A 19,121-nucleotide genomic window follows, 5' to 3' on the forward strand; every position below is an offset into this window, starting at 1 on the left:
TATTTTCACTCAGGCATCTGCCAACCTCACAGGGCATCAGCAAACACCTACTTTTTTTAAAGTTTGGGTCTAAAACATGGATGACAATCAATACCCCAGTCACACACCTCGATGGGTTTTCTGAGCGATCCTGTTGACACACCCCTTTGCTGGTCAGGTCTGTGGCCTGGTCTTCACTGGCTCTGTGGAGCTTCCAGATGACTGCGTCTGAAGAGCATACTCTTAGAATTCAGCACCTTGCAGTTTGGACAGCTACGATTTCTAGAAAGTTGTTGCTTCTGTATTCAGAGTCCCTGGAAGACTCAGAGCTCTGCGTTTCCCATCAGAGCCTTTGCTTGGCAAGTTTGGGATTGAGAGCTCAGATAGCTATTGGACACCACAGAAATCCATAAAAATTTACATCTATGTTCAACAATGGAATGTCTATCAATTTTCCACTGTTTCCTCAGCTCCACATTCTGAGATTACTCCTGATGTCATCCAGTAAATTCTGATTTTATGTTAAAAATTAATAGCTATGCACACAACTACACGTTATCATCTTCATTTAGCATTTTCTCTGATCGTATTTCCATGCAATGATGATCTTTGGGTAAGTTTTAATACTATTTGCTAATATGAGCTGTGGAGCTGGACAGGTGGCTCAGAGCCTGTCCTGCTCTGCCCAGAGGACCTGAGTGTAGATTCTAACAGCCACGTCAGATGGCCCACAGCTCCCTGCACCTCCAGCTCCAGGGGATCTGACGCCCTCTTCTGGCCTCTGTGGGTACCTGCACACGCGTCACACACCCAACACAGACCTACAGGACTACACATGAACATTTAAACATATCTTTTAAAAATAATACGTTATGGTGACAACGCATTGAACTGTTCCTGTTTTGGGGGCAACTTCCATGGAATTCTGAGTGTGTTCATTTCCCTCTATCTTTCTGGCACCACTAAGAGAGAAATAGCAGCATATACACAACACAAATCAAATAAAAACTTGGCCTTTGTTTTGTTTTTTGTTTGTTGTTTTTTTTGAGACAGGGTTTCTCTGTATAGCCCTGGCTGTCCTGGAACTCACTCTGTAGACCAGGCTGGCCTCGAACTCAGAAATCCGCCTGCCTCTGCCTCCCAAGTGCTGGGATTAAAGGCATGTGCCACCATCGCCAGGCGGCCTTTGTATTACTATGTTAAAGTAATATGGTTTCATTTCAATATTCAGCTACTCTGCCACATTATAAATCTCTTAAAAACCCTTCTCACATTATTCATAGTCAGGAAACTTCTCCCCCAACTGACAACATCCTCCTTCAACCCACGTGTTTCTAAGACAAATTTAGCAGATTCTAAGCTTCATATTTTAGATATCAAACTGCCCAAAAGATGTCTGTGGCCTCTGTTTCAGTTTTCCATGTTATTCAATAAGCAGTTACTTAGTGCATGTATTATGTCAGCAAATACAATTTATGTGGGGGGGATGTGTGTGTGTGTGTGTGTGTGCACACCTGTGTGTGTCATAAATGTGGGGCACACACATGCCACAGCGCACACAGAGGTGAGAGCATAGCCTTGTGGAGTAGAGTCTCCATCCCTTTACGTGGGTCATAGTGAATCCAGCTCAGGTGGCCAGGCTTGCACAGAAACTGCCATCACTCGCTGGCCCACCCCCACCCAGCATGCAACACCCACAGAAACAGAATAGAGAGGGCTGGAGAGACAGCTCCGCAGTTAAGAGCACTGGCTTCTCTTCCAGAAGACCTGAGGCTGATTTCTAGTACCTACATGCTGGCTTACAACCCTATGTAAACTCCAGTTCCAGAGGATCTTCTGCGGTACCAGGCTCACACATGGGACCCAGACACGCGTGTAGGCAAAATACCCATACAGGTAAAAAGAAAGAACCACAGTTTAATGGACAGTTTAGTCTGCCATTTGACAAAAACTATAATTTTGTCTATAGTGGGATCGAGTGAGAACATGTAGACAATGCCTGTTGTTCTTGGTAGAGTGAGGATAGTTTCTATTGTTGTTGTTGTTGTTGTTATAGTAATGTCATTATCATAAAGCTATTTTTTAGTTCTTGGTTCAAGTTATTTCCTCTAATGGTGGTAAAACGCTGTCAACCCATTTTTTTGTCCACCCATGGATTCTAGAAATTTCTGCCTCTGTAGTCCATTACCTGCCTCTCTAATCTCTGTCTCTCTATCTTGTCTTCCACCCTCTCAGCCCCCACACTACATCCCTAGTGTACATCCTTATGATTCAGTGCTTGCCTCTAAGGGGCCTTTATTAATATGAATGTGATGAGGTCTGTAGTTTTGCTTCAGAGAACTAAAGAAGGTGATGTCTCTGGCTTCTTCTCATTACCAAATACTGTCTGGAAGGATTCCCCCAGCTAATCTCTAAAAACACTGGAGAAGTCATTTCCAAGGGGGCTGCAGTCACATGCCTTTATTTCCTCTCCAACAGGGACCTCAGCCCCACCTGTTCCTCTGAAAAGCCAGGCAGTTGTGACTCTGATCTCCTAAGCTCTGGAATGTCCCTTATGACACTGAATTTGACATCATAAAGAGGGGGTAGCACCTGGTCTCTTAAGTAGCCACCATGTTGTAAAAACTAAGACCAAAGACTGAAGTTGTGGAGTATGCGTTTGTGTTCCCCGAATCCTGTGTGCAGAAAGAAAGGAGAGTGGGTGCCCACAAGTGAGATTTGAACAGCTACGTTCAAGTCCACGATGGACGTGCAAGGCGTGAGGTCTCGATCTACCAAACTGGGAAGTACAATATGAATTTGCTTTTGGTTAAGTAGGTCAAGAGTCAAGAGCTGAGTAAGCACTTTTAAGCACTGCATTATCACTGAGCCCTAACCTGTAAACTAGGAGAGAGACAGACTTCTAAAGGGGTATTTCCCCTAGGTCACAGAAAACAAATGTCTTTATTTTGTTTGGGATGATATTTTTTCTCCTCAAATTTTTGTGACATTGCTCTATGTAGAGGGGATGATTTTTTTTTTATTTTAATACAAACTTATGCAATCTTCAGTTTGACAGCAGGGCATTTCACCTTTAACCCTCTGCTCTATTCCCATCCCTTTGAAAGGCTGAGCTCTGGAGCCAAAGCTGACTCCCTGTGGTTTCTAAGCAGCTGATGGAGCTCTGAAGCTCTTAACATTTATGCCTGTTCCTGGTTGTTCTTCCATTTTCTAAACCTTTGCCTCCTTTATTTTTGTGAGCCCTGATGACTTAATTCAAGAGCAAATATACGTTGTTTAAAAGAATTAAACAGTAAAATCTTTAAAAAGTCTTGCCTACCTCCTGTAACCCCCAAGTGTTACAAGTTCCTGTTTTTGATAGTTTTAAGCCCAATGTTATGCACATCTTAGATACTTTTGGAGATAGTTGAGGTATCCCAGGAAAGTCTAGGACTCCACATCACTTTTTGTCTGTTCTGAGACAGGGTGTCTCTGTGTAGCCCTGGCTGTCCTGGAACTCACTCTGTAGACCATGCTGGCCTTGAACTCAGAGATCTGCCTGCCTCTGCCTCCCAAGTGCTGGGACTACAGGCTTGTGCCATCACTGCCCGGACCCATGCCACCTTTATGTTTCTTTTTAATGTCTCAATACAAACTAAACCATATCTCTACCCTAGAACTATACTGTTAAAGAAAATACTCAAAATAGTACAACCTTTATTTTGGGGACAGAAAATGGAGCTTGGGAGGCCATTGTTACCTTTTGACAGGTATTAGCTGAACCTTTGAATTGGCTGCACACTCTCCCTCCCCTACTGTGTGAGCTGACCCGGTGAGAGAGATCCTTCACAGCCAAGGACCCAGACCCTCCCAAGCACTCAGGCTGACGCAGCCCACCCTTTCTTTATCAAACAGCTTAATCAGAATTGCTAATGAAGGGTGTCTTTCCATCTCTCTCTTTTTTTTTACACTTTAAAGCTGTAGATACGGCCACCATTTGTGAAGCCTCTGCACATGCATGAATTCATGCATACACCTGCACCCTTGAGTGTGTGCACACACACAGGTACTCACACATATTGCACCATGCACTGTGTACACATACACACACACACACACACACAAGTATGCACACACATGCACACTAATACACATACACACGTATACATGTACACACACAGCAGATGTTACTCCTTATATGACCCCCCCCACCTTGATCCTATTCTTTTGACATTTCTATTACTTCCCATTGAGGTGTCTAAATCTCTAGCCACATAACCTTCCATCACCCATTTATCTGTGGGATTCTTTTGTCTGCATGCTGCATTGTGGGGGAAGTCTATGCATTATTACACAAGTTATTTTTTAAATGATTATACCTAGTTTCAACTTTACTCAATCTGTGAAGAGTATTTCTATATTTCAGTTCCAATGTCATTTTCCCAAGATTCAAAAATGTGCAGCCGTTTCTTCTTAGAATTTCAGTAAGCTCTGTCTGTCTTTGAGCAGCCTGGTTGACACCAAACAAAAGTTTTTTATCTCAGTCGGGTGCAAAGCCTCAAATAAGCACAGCTAAAAAAGAGTGAAGAACGATTTCCCCCTTGTAATAGATAAAGGCAACATAGAAGTCATTTATACATGCTATATATTATACCTGTTATTATGCACACATATGATAGCCTCTCCAGATGAAGGAAATATGGGCGTTTTCTGGGAACTTCATACATACTCACACAGGGAAACACTTTAGGGGTAGGTGTGTCCCGAAATCCTGAGCATACTTAGCTTGGGGTCAACTTTCAAGAAGGAGTGTTGCCAAACACATTTCTGAGCTTGCTTATGGCCTGGAGCACATGTTTAAAAGGCTCAAATGAGCCCTCAGTATGTGGGTCTTGTATAGAAAGGCTTGGCTCGATCCTTGGTAGTGAAGTTACTTACTAGTCAGTACCTTCTTCCAAGGGATCCTTACACGGGGTTATCCTTGGTCATTGAGCACAGGCTGGACCCTTGGTCTAGAGTCTTAACTCCTAGGAGCTGGACTCCCACTGCACGCCATCGGTGGACACAAAGCCAGCAACCCATTGTTACACCTGGTTCACCTGGTTCCATTTCTCTCCAACTTTTATAACTATTCATATATCATTTCTTTCTTCTTTCTTTGCACTAGTTTATTAGTATAATATATGTCAGCACAGTTTTAGAAGCTAGGGGGCACAACAGCACAAACTCTATCATCTTGATTGAAAGTAAAAGGACTTCCTTATTAAAAGTAATTTCTTGGGACTAGGGAGATGGCTCAGTGGTTAAGAGCACATATTGCTCTTGCAAAGGACCCAAGTTCAGTTCCCAGCACCCACATGATGAGTCCTAACACCTCTAACTTCAGTTCCAGAGGATCTAATGCCCTCTTTCACCTTCACAGGTACCACATATGAAAGTGGCACATGTGCACACACATGCATGCAAACACATGCATACACACACACACACACACACACACACACACACACACACGCAAAACACATAAAATAAAATGAATAAACCTAAAAAGTAATTTCTCTCATATCCAGAATGCTTGCCTAGTCCTGTGGTTGGAATCACATATAACTTAAAACATCAATAGCATAGTTTGATATTTACCTGCCAAGCCTTTTCCTTTTCATTTAATATTACATATGGAATACTAACATGCAAAATCTTGTATTTTATTATATATAATAGTATGTATATACACATGTGTTATCTAAAATGAGATTCTATTTATTATTGCCTATACTTACCAACTTCATAGGAGCCTCTAGACATAATATTCAGTTATGACAAGGGTTTCCTGAACCAATTTTTTTCTGTTTTTGTTTTGTGGTAGTGATTTTTAAGTTGTATAGCTTTCAAAACTGGGGAGGGTTAGTATTTATGTCTCTTATTCTTACTTCTAAGATTTACTGTATTCTGTTTTTCTCCACTTCCAGTGAAGTTTTTGTAGAGCTCCTATAGTTGTTTTGTTAGTGTATCCACGCACATGCACCCTGAAGACTCCCGTGAGTGACTCTCCTTTCTGTTGACGCTGCTGTGTAGGTGTTCCCTCTGGCACATGTGTGCAACAACAGCAACAAGATGATATTAATTAACCCCCATGGAGTCAACCTCAATGTCTACAAGCAAAATGTGGAACAGGCCATCAAGTCCTATGAAAAGTGAGTATGAGTCACAGACACGCCCCATAGAGAATCCGTTTGGGCTTCTTCCCTCTTGTGTTTAGCTTAGATTGCTTTGTCTAAAACAGCAACCATAAAATGGCCCCATATCAACACCTTGTAAGAGCTCATGCGGGGTCCCTCCCTGGGAGCTGAATAAATAAGAGCACTTCAGGCTCCTGAGCTGACCTTTCCAACAGATGCTTCAGTACACCAGTTTCCCATCCTAAACTCTGTAGAAATCTTGTATTTCCAGGAAGTTTTCTCTGAGCACAATGGAGTTAATCACGTTGGCACCGAACACTTTGAAAAGCAGCTAGCAAAGGTCACAGTAGTGAGACCATGGAGATGGTCTCTCCCATTCAACCACCCACAGAGTGAGGATGAACAGGAGAGCAAACTGTGTCTGACCTAAGCTTGGGCAGATTTTGTTTTCTTGTAACATTTCTCTAAATACAAAACAAGTATACACATTGAATTTACATAGGTGCCCAAACACAAAATGAGTATGCACACACAATCTTGAGAATTCGGAGTAATGTGTAAGTCACAGTATCTGGAAAGGTGTGCCCTGACTATGTGCAAATGCAATAGCTTTTGACAGATGAGAACTGAGTGTCCGTGATCCTGATCAATCTGTTACCAGTAAAGAGGATCCTTGGCTCCAGTGCCCTGTGATCACTGAGGGGTAACTCGGTAAGGGTAGATTCTCTACATGCTTTTGTATCAAGATGGTGACTAGGTTGACTACAGAGAGAATTCTACACTCAAACAGTTCCTGTGCCCGTGCTGAGATGGCCCATGCCTTCCTCAGGGATAGGTGACCTGGCTATGGCCCTTGCCTGTAACCCGTCCCGCGGGTCAGTTATTCCAGGTTTCCGAAGGGGTGCTACCTGCGGGTCAAAAGGGGGGGAGAGAGACAGAGGCCAAGCACCAAGAATGAAAAGCCACTCTGAGTTGTGTCAAAGCCTCGTTTAATGTTCTGGGGTACACAGGTTTTAAGGCTTCCAGAAGGGGAGTACCCCAAGGCAAGGACAAAGAGGGGCAGAGGTATTCCTGGCATTTACAGCAGGAGGTGAGGAGGTTATCTGATGAAGATACCCGGAGTCAGCGATGTTGACGCAGGCAGGATCATTCTGCAGTAATCTCGAGACAATGGCTAAACAAATACCCATTGGAGAGGCTCTTGTTTGCTTTTCTCAGGGCCTTAGCCCTGTCAGCCAAAGTGAGGGTCTCTAATGGCTTCCTACAACTCCTCCTTTTTTCTTTCTTAAGTTGAGGGGTGGCTATGGAAAGAGGGTCGGTGGAGAGCCTGTCTTAGGCTATGTGGTTTTGCCCCCACGTCCAGCACCGCAGTAACTAGGCCTTTTTAGATCCTAGTAGGGCAGGGCCTCTGCCTTAGGCTATGTAAGTTGCACCCACTCCTGGCATCACATCCCACTCCAATGGCTTAATCAGGCCCTTGGTGGGTGTGACGGGCATCCAGGTAGCGGACTCACAATAATCCCGTCATGGAGTCACCCTGCAGCCAAGAGGCGGTGTGCATCTGGCTCGTGGCACCACAATATTTCCCGTCATTGGCTACTCCACAGCTTATGGCCCTCAGCCACTATTAGGAGCTGGAGGTCACCCTCCCTGGCATTGACGTTTCTACCGCTTATGGAACTAAGAAAGCTCTGTGCCTGCAGCAAGGGTAGAGAACTGAAGGCCGATGGTTGCTACCTCCATGTCTGTCAAGGCAGAATCAATCTGTGATTTAACAAAACTGGTTAATCTGTTAAAGGCCCAGTGGCCAAATGACAAAAGAAACAAAAGACCCAGGGGGGGCCCCAAAAGGCTGGAGAGCAAGGTGGAAAGCCAGGGCGAAATCTCAGCATCAGCATACTCTGGCAGCTAGCATGTTCCTTCAGCATCCTGTAGAAAAAACACAAACATACCTCTTCTCTACACTTAGAGTTCCCTGGCATTAAATTTTTTAAATTTTTTTGTGGTATATAGAGATGTGATTCTCCCCTCTTTTATTATAAAAATATTGTAAAGTTCTATGGGCTTGTTCTATAATATCTTGTCTTTGTTAATTATGAGGAATCTTAGTAATATGACTAATATCAAATTGTTAATAAGACATCTTAAATGACTGATTATAATAATCAGTTATAATATTTGTCTTAATCTGATTTGGAACATTTAGTATTAAAAATAACATATGTAATGACTAATTTATTTTTTTGTTTCTTATGTTAAAGCAGTTATAACTAGAAAGCTTGAAAAGCTGTCAATAGTCATATGTATATTTTTGATTAATTTTTTGAATTGTATTTATACAAACAATTGTAAAAGTTAAGAATTAGTATCATTAAAAGGAAACAACTTTAAGCAATTGCAAGCCATGAGCTATATATGTATATTATTAATATAAAAATCAAAAGTTTGATTTTTAACCTTTTAAAAGAACAGCTACAGCACCCAATTCAATTATCTGTGCTGAAGCAAGAGGACACTCAAAAGAATAAACATGTGATCTAATTATATGAGCTTTACTCCCATAGTAGATGCATTTTTATAGGATGCATGTATAAATCTATAACAATATAAAAACATGTATAGAGGCAAATTTTTGACAATTTATCTTTTAGATAACAATTATTAATTTTGTCAAAAAGGCTTGTCATGTAATAGATTAACAATTAATAATAATCAATTTGATTGTTGTTTAAAATAAGGAACAAACATTTTATCATGCTCTTAAAACAGTCTTTTAAAATATTTTTATGATTTTATTTTGTAACATTTTATTTTATATCAAATCTTTATTGGAGGATGTCAAAACCTTATTTGGAGAGATTTTACATTAATGTTCTCTTTGTTAAGGAATGGAAGTGAGCATATATCATAAACTGTTGACAAATACTTATGGTAGCTTTCTCCAAGTTATGTCTCTCAGTATTTGTTTTGCATCTATCTTGAGAACATCAGAGGCTTAAATGACAAACTTAAAGCAGTCTCTTAGGCAAAATATTTATCTTAACACCTTTTGAAAATCATTTTCTTAAAAACTTTAAAAGCCCATGTTAAGAGCAAGTCATTTCTTGAGGAATAACTTTCTAATGAGATTATTTTATTGCTTTTTTTTTTTAAAGTTAGCTTATGCTCTTTTAAAGTTAGAAGTGAATGTTTTTATAATTATCAGAATGTAAAGCAAAAAACTACCCTCTATACCTATAATAATTTTGTATGGAGTAGACAGGCCAATTTTTAATGCCTTTATAATTTCTACATAGCCTTATTATCTTTTACAGATCTAAGTGTGAACTTTATTTTGAACCATATCTGTATGAATCTGTTAAAAATGTTCTTTTGGCCAGAAACTCTCTAAGTGAGGCCTGCAAGACAAAACTGCATCTCTCAAGCCTCTGCAGCTTTGAACAGCTTTGAGGAAGCTCTGAGCTTTGTATTAACTCAAATGTAAATCTCCTGATCTGAGTTTGTTATCTCTAAGGCCAGACCTACACCCACCGGTCCTGTAAAGAGTAACCAGACCCCATTGTATGAAGGTCAAATAACAAAAGGAACCTGTAATATCAAAACATAACTACAATTTGTTGAAAGCAAAACCCAGTTTTAAACAATCTTTTCTCCTTAAAATTAATGGCAAATATATTTTTATATTGTAAAGTTTGTCCATCATCTTGTGTTTGAATGTATGACTTTGTAACTTATTGAAGAGACATTATTTTAAATCATATTTCTTATAAGTCCAATCTCCAGGCCAAGATTTACACAAAACACCATGTCAATTTAGAAGCATCTTAAACGCCTGTATTTCCTGGGTTGCGTCATGCCACATGTAGCTAGTTAAGATGGCTCCGACGCTGAATCAGCAGTTTTAAACTAACCTTTTTTTTTTTTTGTAACATTATACCTTTTAAATCATAACCAATTAATTTATAACTCTATAGTCAAGATATGTAAAACATTTATACCTTTAAGACTAATTAGGAATAAGAATGAAGCGATCATACAAATCTCATAAATTTAAACCAAATATATATATTTTTCTAGCTGTAACTTCAGGGGAATAAAGCACTTTGAACCCAATTATCATCATGATAGAACTTTTTCTAGGAGAATTAACCATTTCCACTTGTCCGGCTCCTGGCCCTTTAAGAAGCAGCTTTTATTCCAGCTGTCTTTGACTCCTACCTTAGAATGTGAGGCACCTCAAATTAGCCTCCTCTGTGTAAACTGCAATTGGCAGGACTGCCAGCAAGATAACGCCTTTTTACCATTTTTTTTTTACATAAAACATAAAAAACAACCAATCATTCAGCCAAACAAAACAATAGACAACATGAATTGACACACATATAGACAAGTTTTGGTGCACCAAAGACGTACAATAGACAGCGCGGGAACTTGATGTCCCCAAAAGATCCAAATATCTTAACCTGAACTAAGGAGATCTCCAGTAGGTTTCAGAGAGAAAACAGGACGTCTCCTGTTTTCTTCTCCTTTCCAGGAGAGTTTTGAAATAGCTTCTAACCATTATTATTATTATTATTTATATATATATTTTTTGATACCGTGTCCTACACATGCAAAAACTGCTTTTCTGCAACCTGCTTTTTCTTTTGTTTAAGATTTAACAAGGGGGAAGGAGGATGCCTAGTTGAACACACACACCTGTGGAGAGGGATGGGAGGAGAGTCCAGGTCTTACATGCTGCCCATGAGCAGTTTTTCTCCAGCCGCCTCAGCAGCAGTCTCTGACTTCTACCTGCATGGGTCTCCCCTGTCCATTTTTGCCTAGTCCCTGTCCAGGGAGATAGCCCTGGGAGATCATTTGTTGAGCAATAACCTCATTGGGACCACACATAAGGACTTTCATTTGAGAGAGAATGTCTCTTCCCCAGAGGTTAGCAGGCAGACCAGGAAACATGAAGGGCTGAGTAGAGCCAGTATTTCCCTCTGTCCTCCCAAGTCAGCAACTTTGAGCTCTGGAGAGTACTTTTTTGATTGTCCAATCCCCTGCAGATGGGTCAGAGAGGCTTGCAAAAGCCAAGCAGGGGGCCAAGCACATTGCGAGATCACAGTAGAATCGGCACCTGAGTCTAAGATGCCCTCAAAGCTTTTACCATTTATTTTAAGGCTGAGTATAGGACGATCTCTGGTGATTGCCTGGACCCAGTTAAGGTCTGAGGGATCTGGCTGAGAGGAGCCACGCTGCATGCCTATCACAGGGTATAGGGTGGCGGGCCACGTGGAGGGGCTTGTTTTGGCTCTGGCTTTTTCTAGGCATTTGACTTTGAAATAAATCTTGAAGTTAGAATGACCATTTGTCCCTCGTAGCTCCTTTAAGAGGACTGCTTGCTCTCTGCAGCTTTTCTCTTCCAAGTTGGCTTTCTCCCCAGGGGTTCTCTAAACTTAATGGCATATCAGCAAGGCATGGGTCCCTCAGGAGCAGAGGATAAAGAGAAGTTACAGGAGCGGATGGTGGGGACTCAGACCTGTCTATAACGACCAAGGAAGGTTTTGGAGAGTTCTTTTTTAGGGGAAAGCGAGGTCACAGAAGCTGCCTGCGACAAAGGGCAGAGGCAATATTCAGCAGGGTCCTCATTCGCACTCTGAATGAGCCTCTAGTAACTAAAGAATGTATCAGACATTGGTTCACCTGTACCTGTTTTTAAAATCTTATTAATTTCTTTACCAACCTTATCTCAAGTTAACGGGTGAATGTCAGGTCCACTTAAAATTAACCAAGGACATTTCTCATGACAAAACAAAAGAACTTAATTAAATCTTTTTTCTTAACTCTTACTCCTCTCTCCCTGAATGATTGCTTGATTTCTCCTATGAATCAAGCCTCTTTAGCCTCTTTTTTTTTTTTTTCCCTAATGACAATCGGACGACAATGTTTGGCCACTCACCTGCCCCTCCAGCGACGCACGAGCGATGCGGTCTGTGGGGTCCTTCATTCCTTTTCCCGGGATTTCTCCTCCGTCGTCCGGTAGTTGACCGTACTTCGGGTCCCTGGTTCGGGCGCCACTGTAACCCGTCCCGCGGGTCAGTTATTCCAGGTTTCCGAAGGGGTGCTACCTGCGGGTCAAAAGGGGGGGAGAGAGACAGAGGCCAAGCACCAAGAATGAAAAGCCACTCTGAGTTGTGTCAAAGCCTCGTTTAATGTTCTGGGGTACACAGGTTTTAAGGCTTCCAGAAGGGGAGTACCCCAAGGCAAGGACAAAGAGGGGCAGAGGTATTCCTGGCATTTACAGCAGGAGGTGAGGAGGTTATCTGATGAAGATACCCGGAGTCAGCGATGTTGACGCAGGCAGGATCATTCTGCAGTAATCTCGAGACAATGGCTAAACAAATACCCATTGGAGAGGCTCTTGTTTGCTTTTCTCAGGGCCTTAGCCCTGTCAGCCAAAGTGAGGGTCTCTAATGGCTTCCTACACTTGCCCATAGCCTAGAATCAGCCCTTAGTGTGCACACTTATGTGAACTCTGAAGGTGCCCAGCTTCTTTGGGAAGCTTATTCTAGATTCTGGAAGATCCACGGTTGGGTTTTTGTTATCGCCACACGAGAAAGAGAATAAGTACTAGACATATAGAGGTTAGTGACGTAGCCAGATCCCTACTGATCCATCCGTTATCACTTAGTGTGAAGAGGGTCTACTGTGTGCTCAGAGCCCGGCTCCCACCCACAGGGACTCACAGCCAAGCCACAGAAAGGTCTTTCCCCACCCCTGGACGACTCCCTGGTCTCCTTCCCATCAGCCTCCTTCACTGCCCCTCCCCAAAGGCATGTGAGCCCCTGCAGTGGTCTTTAAAGTGTTCTCAGCCCAGGGTGACATTCCTCATTCAAAAGGAAAGGGTCAGGAGAATTTCAGGTTTTCTTCTGTATCTTTGATATTTGCATGGGATCAAATGGGCTCGAATCCAAACACATTTGTTTGCTTGTTTGTTTGTTTGTACCATTTGAAATGATTTCATACCAGAAACAAAGTTTCCTGGCTTGGATGGAATTCCCACTTGTCACACTGGCATGCAATAAGGTTGTGATTTGGGTTTTGTTGTTTTGGATTAAGGATGGTCCACCTGCTTCCCTACCTCACTCCCCCACCCCCACATCTTTCTGCCTTCCATGTTTGTCATGGTAGCAAAATGAGCTATAGTAAGTTCTCTGTCCTCCCTGGGTCTGGAGTCTGCATGAAGTCTCTCTAAGGGACTGTTATTCTGCTGCCCCTCAATTGGTCCTTCTTCCCCATGGCCTTTCCACAGGCCTCTCTACCCCATTGTGGCCTTTGTCACTCTCAGCTGCTGCATGGCCCATGGCTTTCTGGTCCACCAGCTTACAGCTGGGCCAGCCTTGTCCTCCTTTTCATCTCTTTCTATCAGAGGCCTGTGAGTGCATTTAATGATTTGAAATCCATTCAAAACAGATACAATCCCAGCTTGGTTATTGAAATGCTCAAATTGGATTTGCGTATTCAAATGCAGTAAAATCCCATTCAAATCCTAATGTAGTTTTCTTGAATAATTCAGATATCTGAGTCCTGTAATTACCTGGTCTATAAACATCTGGTACAGAGCCACAGGCTAGTGCTCCGAGGTCAGACAGCTCTTACACTGTTCATCCTTAGCCTCGGTACCTACAGGTAGGCAAGCGTGTGCATTCATAGCAACAGATAACTTCATTACAGAAGCCACACTACAGCCTGGTGGGAGGTGTCTTAATCAGGGTTTCTAATCCTGTACAAACATCATGACCAAGAAGCAAGTGGGTGAGGAAAGGGTTAATTCAGCTTACTCTTCCATATTGCTGTTCATCACCAAAGAAGTCAGGACTGGAACTCAAGCAGGTCAGGAAGCAGGAGCTGATGCAGAGGCCATGGACGGATGCTTCTTACTGGCTTGCTTCCCCTGGCTTGCTCAGATCGCTTTCTTATAGAACCCAGGACCACCAGTCCAGGGATGGCACCACCCACAATGGGCCTTCCCAGCCTTGATCACTGAGAAAATGCCTTACAGCTGGATTTCATGGAGGCATTTCCTCAACTGAAGTTCCTTTCTCTGTGATAACTCCAGCTTGTGTCAAGTTGACACACAAAACCAGCTAGTACAGGAGGATTGTACAAATCACAAGACTCATTCCTTGTGGATCCGTCTGCCATTCTGAATCTGTTGATCCTAGAATAACCATGGATATGGGCAGCACAGTAATCCCTGGGCTTTTCCTGTCATGCTGACCTTTACCTGAGGGTTTCAGAAAGGAAGGAAAGCCCTGATCTCAAGAAGAACAACACTCCCTTAAGAGAGATGCAAAACATAGAGTTAGTGATTTGTCCCCGTGAGTAACTCTTAAGAAAGCTTTTGCTGGGCTGGAGAGATGGCTCAGCAGTTAAGAGCACTGACTGCTCTTCTGAAGGTCCTGAGTTCAAATCCCAGCAACCACATAATGGCTCACAACCATCTGTAATGAGATCTGACACGTTCTTCTGGTGTGTCTGAAGACAGCAACAGTATACTCATACATAAAATAAATAAATAAATCTAAAAATAAATCTCTAGGTTAGCTTGTGCTAACCCTAAAGGAGTATTATTGTTACAAGTTGAACAAAAACTTCTAAAAATTCCAAACCTCAGATGCTCCAAAATTTTTGAGTGCCCATAACAATGGCACAAGCAGTAAATGCCATTCCTGATCTCCTGTGAACGACCTCATTTAAAAGGTCAGGGCATGCACTAATCATTGTACATAAATTTACTTCTGGGCTTCGTGTACAAGTAGATTAAAAGAAAAATAGATAAATTTTATGTTTGGACTTGTTCCCTATCCTTAAGATCTCATTATATTACATGTAGATATATTTCAAAACCTAAAGTCCCAAGCATTTATGGGCCCAAAACTTTTGGATATGAGATATTCAACTTGTACTTTCAGTAGGAATTTTTTTTTAAATTAATGCCATCTGCTCTAATATTTAAGTTTACTCATTTAATTGATGTGTTTTTTTTAAACCTTGGTGTTTAAGTTATTTAAGATTAGTTTAGCAGTATTAATAGTAACAATATTATATTAAAAAAAAACCAACTTCCTGGGCCTTTGCATGCAATAGTGCTGAAAAGTTTTGTCTGCATAAACGTCAGTTCCACGTTTTAAGTCTTATTGTGGTGCAGCTTTCTCATAATGTGTAAATGGCAAGCGATGGGCTGTACTAAACACAGTCAGTGTCACATCTCTGTCGTGGTTCTCCCCAAAGTAAGCCAATGTCATTTTGAAAATAAATGATATCATACACCCATCAAGCCAGGGATGACTGCGCAAACGGAAGCTCACAGGATCATATAAGCGGAGCTGGTTTGGATACAGCGTCCGCAGGTGGACGCCCTTCTGTCCCAATATTTCAAGAGTCTAGCCTTTGTGTATTGGAACGTAAGTTTGGATGTTTCTACGGCTGTTTGAATTCAGAGCCAGTATTTTCCTTGCAGCTTATCTTGATTGCCAAAGTCAAGATCACAGCCCTCAAACCCACAGGCAGTCTCAGTTCTAGCTGACTCTAGGACTGTGCTCGAGACTGTGTAAGGTCATCTCTTTGCTGATGGTCTCTGGTCACATTTGTGATGTGCCAGTAGTTACATAGACAAGTCCTTTCTCGCTATAGCAAGCCAGTGGATGCAAACCAGCAGCAAGAATGAAGGATCTGGATCAGCTAGAAAAAAGCTTTCAAATCCAGTACCTTCCCGGCACTCCACATACTCTTGGTGGCTTTGCCATGACCACTCCACCAACACACTAAAGCATTAAAATTTTAGTCAGTAGTGGTGGCGTACGCCAGGAGGATTTGCTGAAGGAGGCAGAGGCAAGAGGATCACGAGTTCGAGGCCAGCCTGGGCTACACATTTTAAAAGCTGGGCAGTGGTGGCACACGCCTGTAATCCCAGCACTCTGGGAGACAGAGGCAGGCAAATTTCTGAGTTTAAGGCCAGCCTGGTCTTCAGAGTGAGTTCCAGGACAGCCGAGGCTATACAGAGAAACCCTGTCTTGGAAAAAAAACAAATCCAAAATCTAAAATTTTAACATCACCCATGGACAAGAGGGGACACAGATGTTATGAATATATACCCCCAGGGAAATATTTCCAAAAGGATTGTGTTAAAATTTGATCCATGCTATCTAACTGGACCCACGTCACCAGTGGGCTCTCTGTGTTTCTGGGCTCACCCATCTTCTGATGCACCCTGAAGAGAAACACTGAATATTTATGGCACTTTACACATATGCTTTCTGCTTCATCCTCTCAATGCCAGACAGGTGCTGTTGTTAGCCTTGTTTTATCCCTGAAAAGGAAAGCTTCAAAGGATTCTGTTAAATAGGGTCACATAGCAGCTGCAGGCAGGGGTGGGGCAGGGAGGGGTGGGGGCAGGGTAGGGAGGGGCGGGGCGGGGCGGGGCGGGGCGGGGACGCTGGTTGCCGAGCTTGACCCCAGATCTGGGTTGAGCTAAATCCCTTTTCTGCCCCACCCCCAGCTTCTGTGCTACACTGAGTCTGCTTTCAAGTCTAGATAGAAGAAAGATCATTGAATATATTTTAAGAAAATCACAGACAACCAAATAGTTTTAGAAGCCCTAATAATTGTTACATGAACCCAATTTCCTAATGGAACCCAAAGAGTCAAACTTTCAAGTAAGACCAAAGCACTGGATGGCCTAGTTCCCTTTTCCCAAGTCTTTATGTTTGAAATGTATTTATTTTATGTGTATGAGTGTTTTGCCTGACTATGTGTGTGTGTGTGTGTGTGTGTGTGTGTGTGTGTGTGTGTGTGTGTGTATGCGCGCATGCCTGGTGCCCTGGGGGTAAGGAGACGGATGATCGCAAGCCACAGTGTGGATGCTGGGAATCGAACCCAGGTCTTCTACAGAAGCAATAAGTGCTCTTAACAGCTGAGCCATCTCTCCAGCCCCGACTCTTCTTAACTTTTTGCCATTACTTACAGAATCTTTGCTGATATCAGACCCAATACATATGCTATGTACAGACCAGCTCAGAGTCGTCAGAACTGCACCAGGGAAGAGACTCTCTTGTCATCCCGAGCAGACCTGGCCCAAAGTCTCACAGGCATGAGAGAAGCTGAGGTTTGGGTCCGAGTACCCTGGCTCTTCCCATACACGTCACCCCTGCCGTCCTTGCCGGCCTTGCTGTGCCTCCTCCGCCCACAGTGCATGCATTCCCTGGGTGCTGTGCTGGTGCCAGACCCGCCTCAGTGGTCACAAGAGCCCGTCCTGTGGAAGGCGAGGTTCCCTACTCCACAATCTTAGAGCCAGAGTTCTGTCCCCTGCTTTCTGCAAAGCCTCAGGGGATGGCATAGTGTCACAGGCTGGGCTGGGGCCGTGGAAAGAAACCACTATGGCATCTCTCTTTCCCCTTGGGCAGATGGCCTCTCTCTGAGGATGTGGTGGGTGACTGGCGTAGGGCCCCCTGCCGACAGCTAGCCGTGCAGATGCTGGAGGCCGTTCTCCTTCTCCCGGTTGCTCATCTTTGTACTGCCATCCAGAAGCTAGGGCGGACACGCGAAGCGTGAATCCCCGCACGAAGCGTGAATCCCGATTAGGTGCTTGTAGACTGGACCCCTTTCCTCTCAGAATCTGGGCAGAAGAGTGGCAAATCTGCATGGCCCGAGACTTACTTTTTAAATATAACCTTCTATTACAGTTATTGTGTGTGCATGTGTGTGCGCGGACACGTATGTGCCTATGTGGGAGATGACTTGAGGGAGTTGCTTCCTATTTTCCAGGGGAAATCAAACTCAGCAGCAAACACTTTTTTTTTTTTTTTTTAACGTGCTGTACCATCTTGCTGGCCAGTGAGAAACTTCCTAATGCAGAGATGACAAGGACCAGCTTGCATGCAACGTTTTCTTGACAGCAAAGACTTGTTAGTGATTGACACAATTCCCAGCCAGCCACAGGCCTCCTTGGAGTTCCTTAGGAGGGAGATGTGCTTATGTGACCTCTGCAGCATCGGTTCTGAACATGTGGGTCATGACCCTTTTAGGGATCACAAATCAGACATTTACATTACTATCAAAACAGTAGCAAAATTACAGTTACAACATAGCAACAAAATAATTTTACGGTTGGGAGTCACCACTACAAAATAGCAACAAAATAATTTTACGGTTGGGGGTCACCACAACGTGAGGACCTGTATGAAATGTCGTGCATTAAGAGAGTTGAGGATAACTGTTTAAGCGGTGTCAGCGGTCTGGTCTGGTTAAGGTTGGCAGCTGGCTTCGGCTTCCCTTGCAACCTCCTCAGAGCCTGAAGTCAAGTTTTTTTGTTTGTTTGTTTTTTACTTAAAACAAGTGTATTGCTCTTAAATTATTGTTGTTGCTTTTTTTTTCCCCCCAACAGACGCTTAAATAAAATTGTCTGGCAAGCTCTGTCTGAAGAGGAAAAAGAGAAGTAAGTTATTCCATCCCTATCTCGGTTCTGAAATGCCAGTGAAATTTACATAGCCAAACCCGACTATTCCAAAGCATATGGTCCGGTGGCATTTGGAGTGTGTGACACTCCCGCACACTCATCACCCCAGGAAGAGACTGCTACTCAGCCATGGCACAACTGTCCCGCTGCTCTCTTCTCCAGCTCCCTGCTGGCCCCAGTCTGCATTCTGTTCCCATGACTGCCTGTTCTTGACAGATCATGTGACAGGAAGCACATGATAAGTAGCACTTCTGTGTCTTCCATTCCTTCCTGGGAAAACTGAATACTTTCAAAGTTCATGCAAATTGCGGCATAAATCCACACGTATGCATGTGTGCACGCTCTATGGAAGTTCTGTCACACATACCACTGATGCTCCCCCCCCCCATGGGCCATTGGGTCATTTCTGCTTTCTTCAACTTATGAATAATGTCACCGTGCTCATCTGCATGGATGCTTTGATGCGAACATGCTTTTACCTCTCG

The 19,121-nt window shown here is 43.0% G+C and overlaps 1 protein-coding gene across 1 annotated transcript in view; it reads left to right on the plus strand.

Moving 5' to 3' along the window:
• Vwa3b (von Willebrand factor A domain containing 3B) overlaps positions 1-19,121 on the plus strand; it is a 170,100-nt gene that overhangs the window by 123,570 nt on the left and 27,409 nt on the right. The window contains 2 exon segments of the mRNA XM_052193191.1: positions 6,034-6,152; positions 18,565-18,615. Coding sequence (XP_052049151.1) covers positions 6,034-6,152; positions 18,565-18,615 — 170 coding nt within the window.

This window comes from Apodemus sylvaticus, chromosome 9 (assembly GCF_947179515.1).
Source record: "Apodemus sylvaticus chromosome 9, mApoSyl1.1, whole genome shotgun sequence".
In the NCBI taxonomy this organism is placed as follows: Eukaryota; Metazoa; Chordata; class Mammalia; order Rodentia; family Muridae; genus Apodemus; species Apodemus sylvaticus.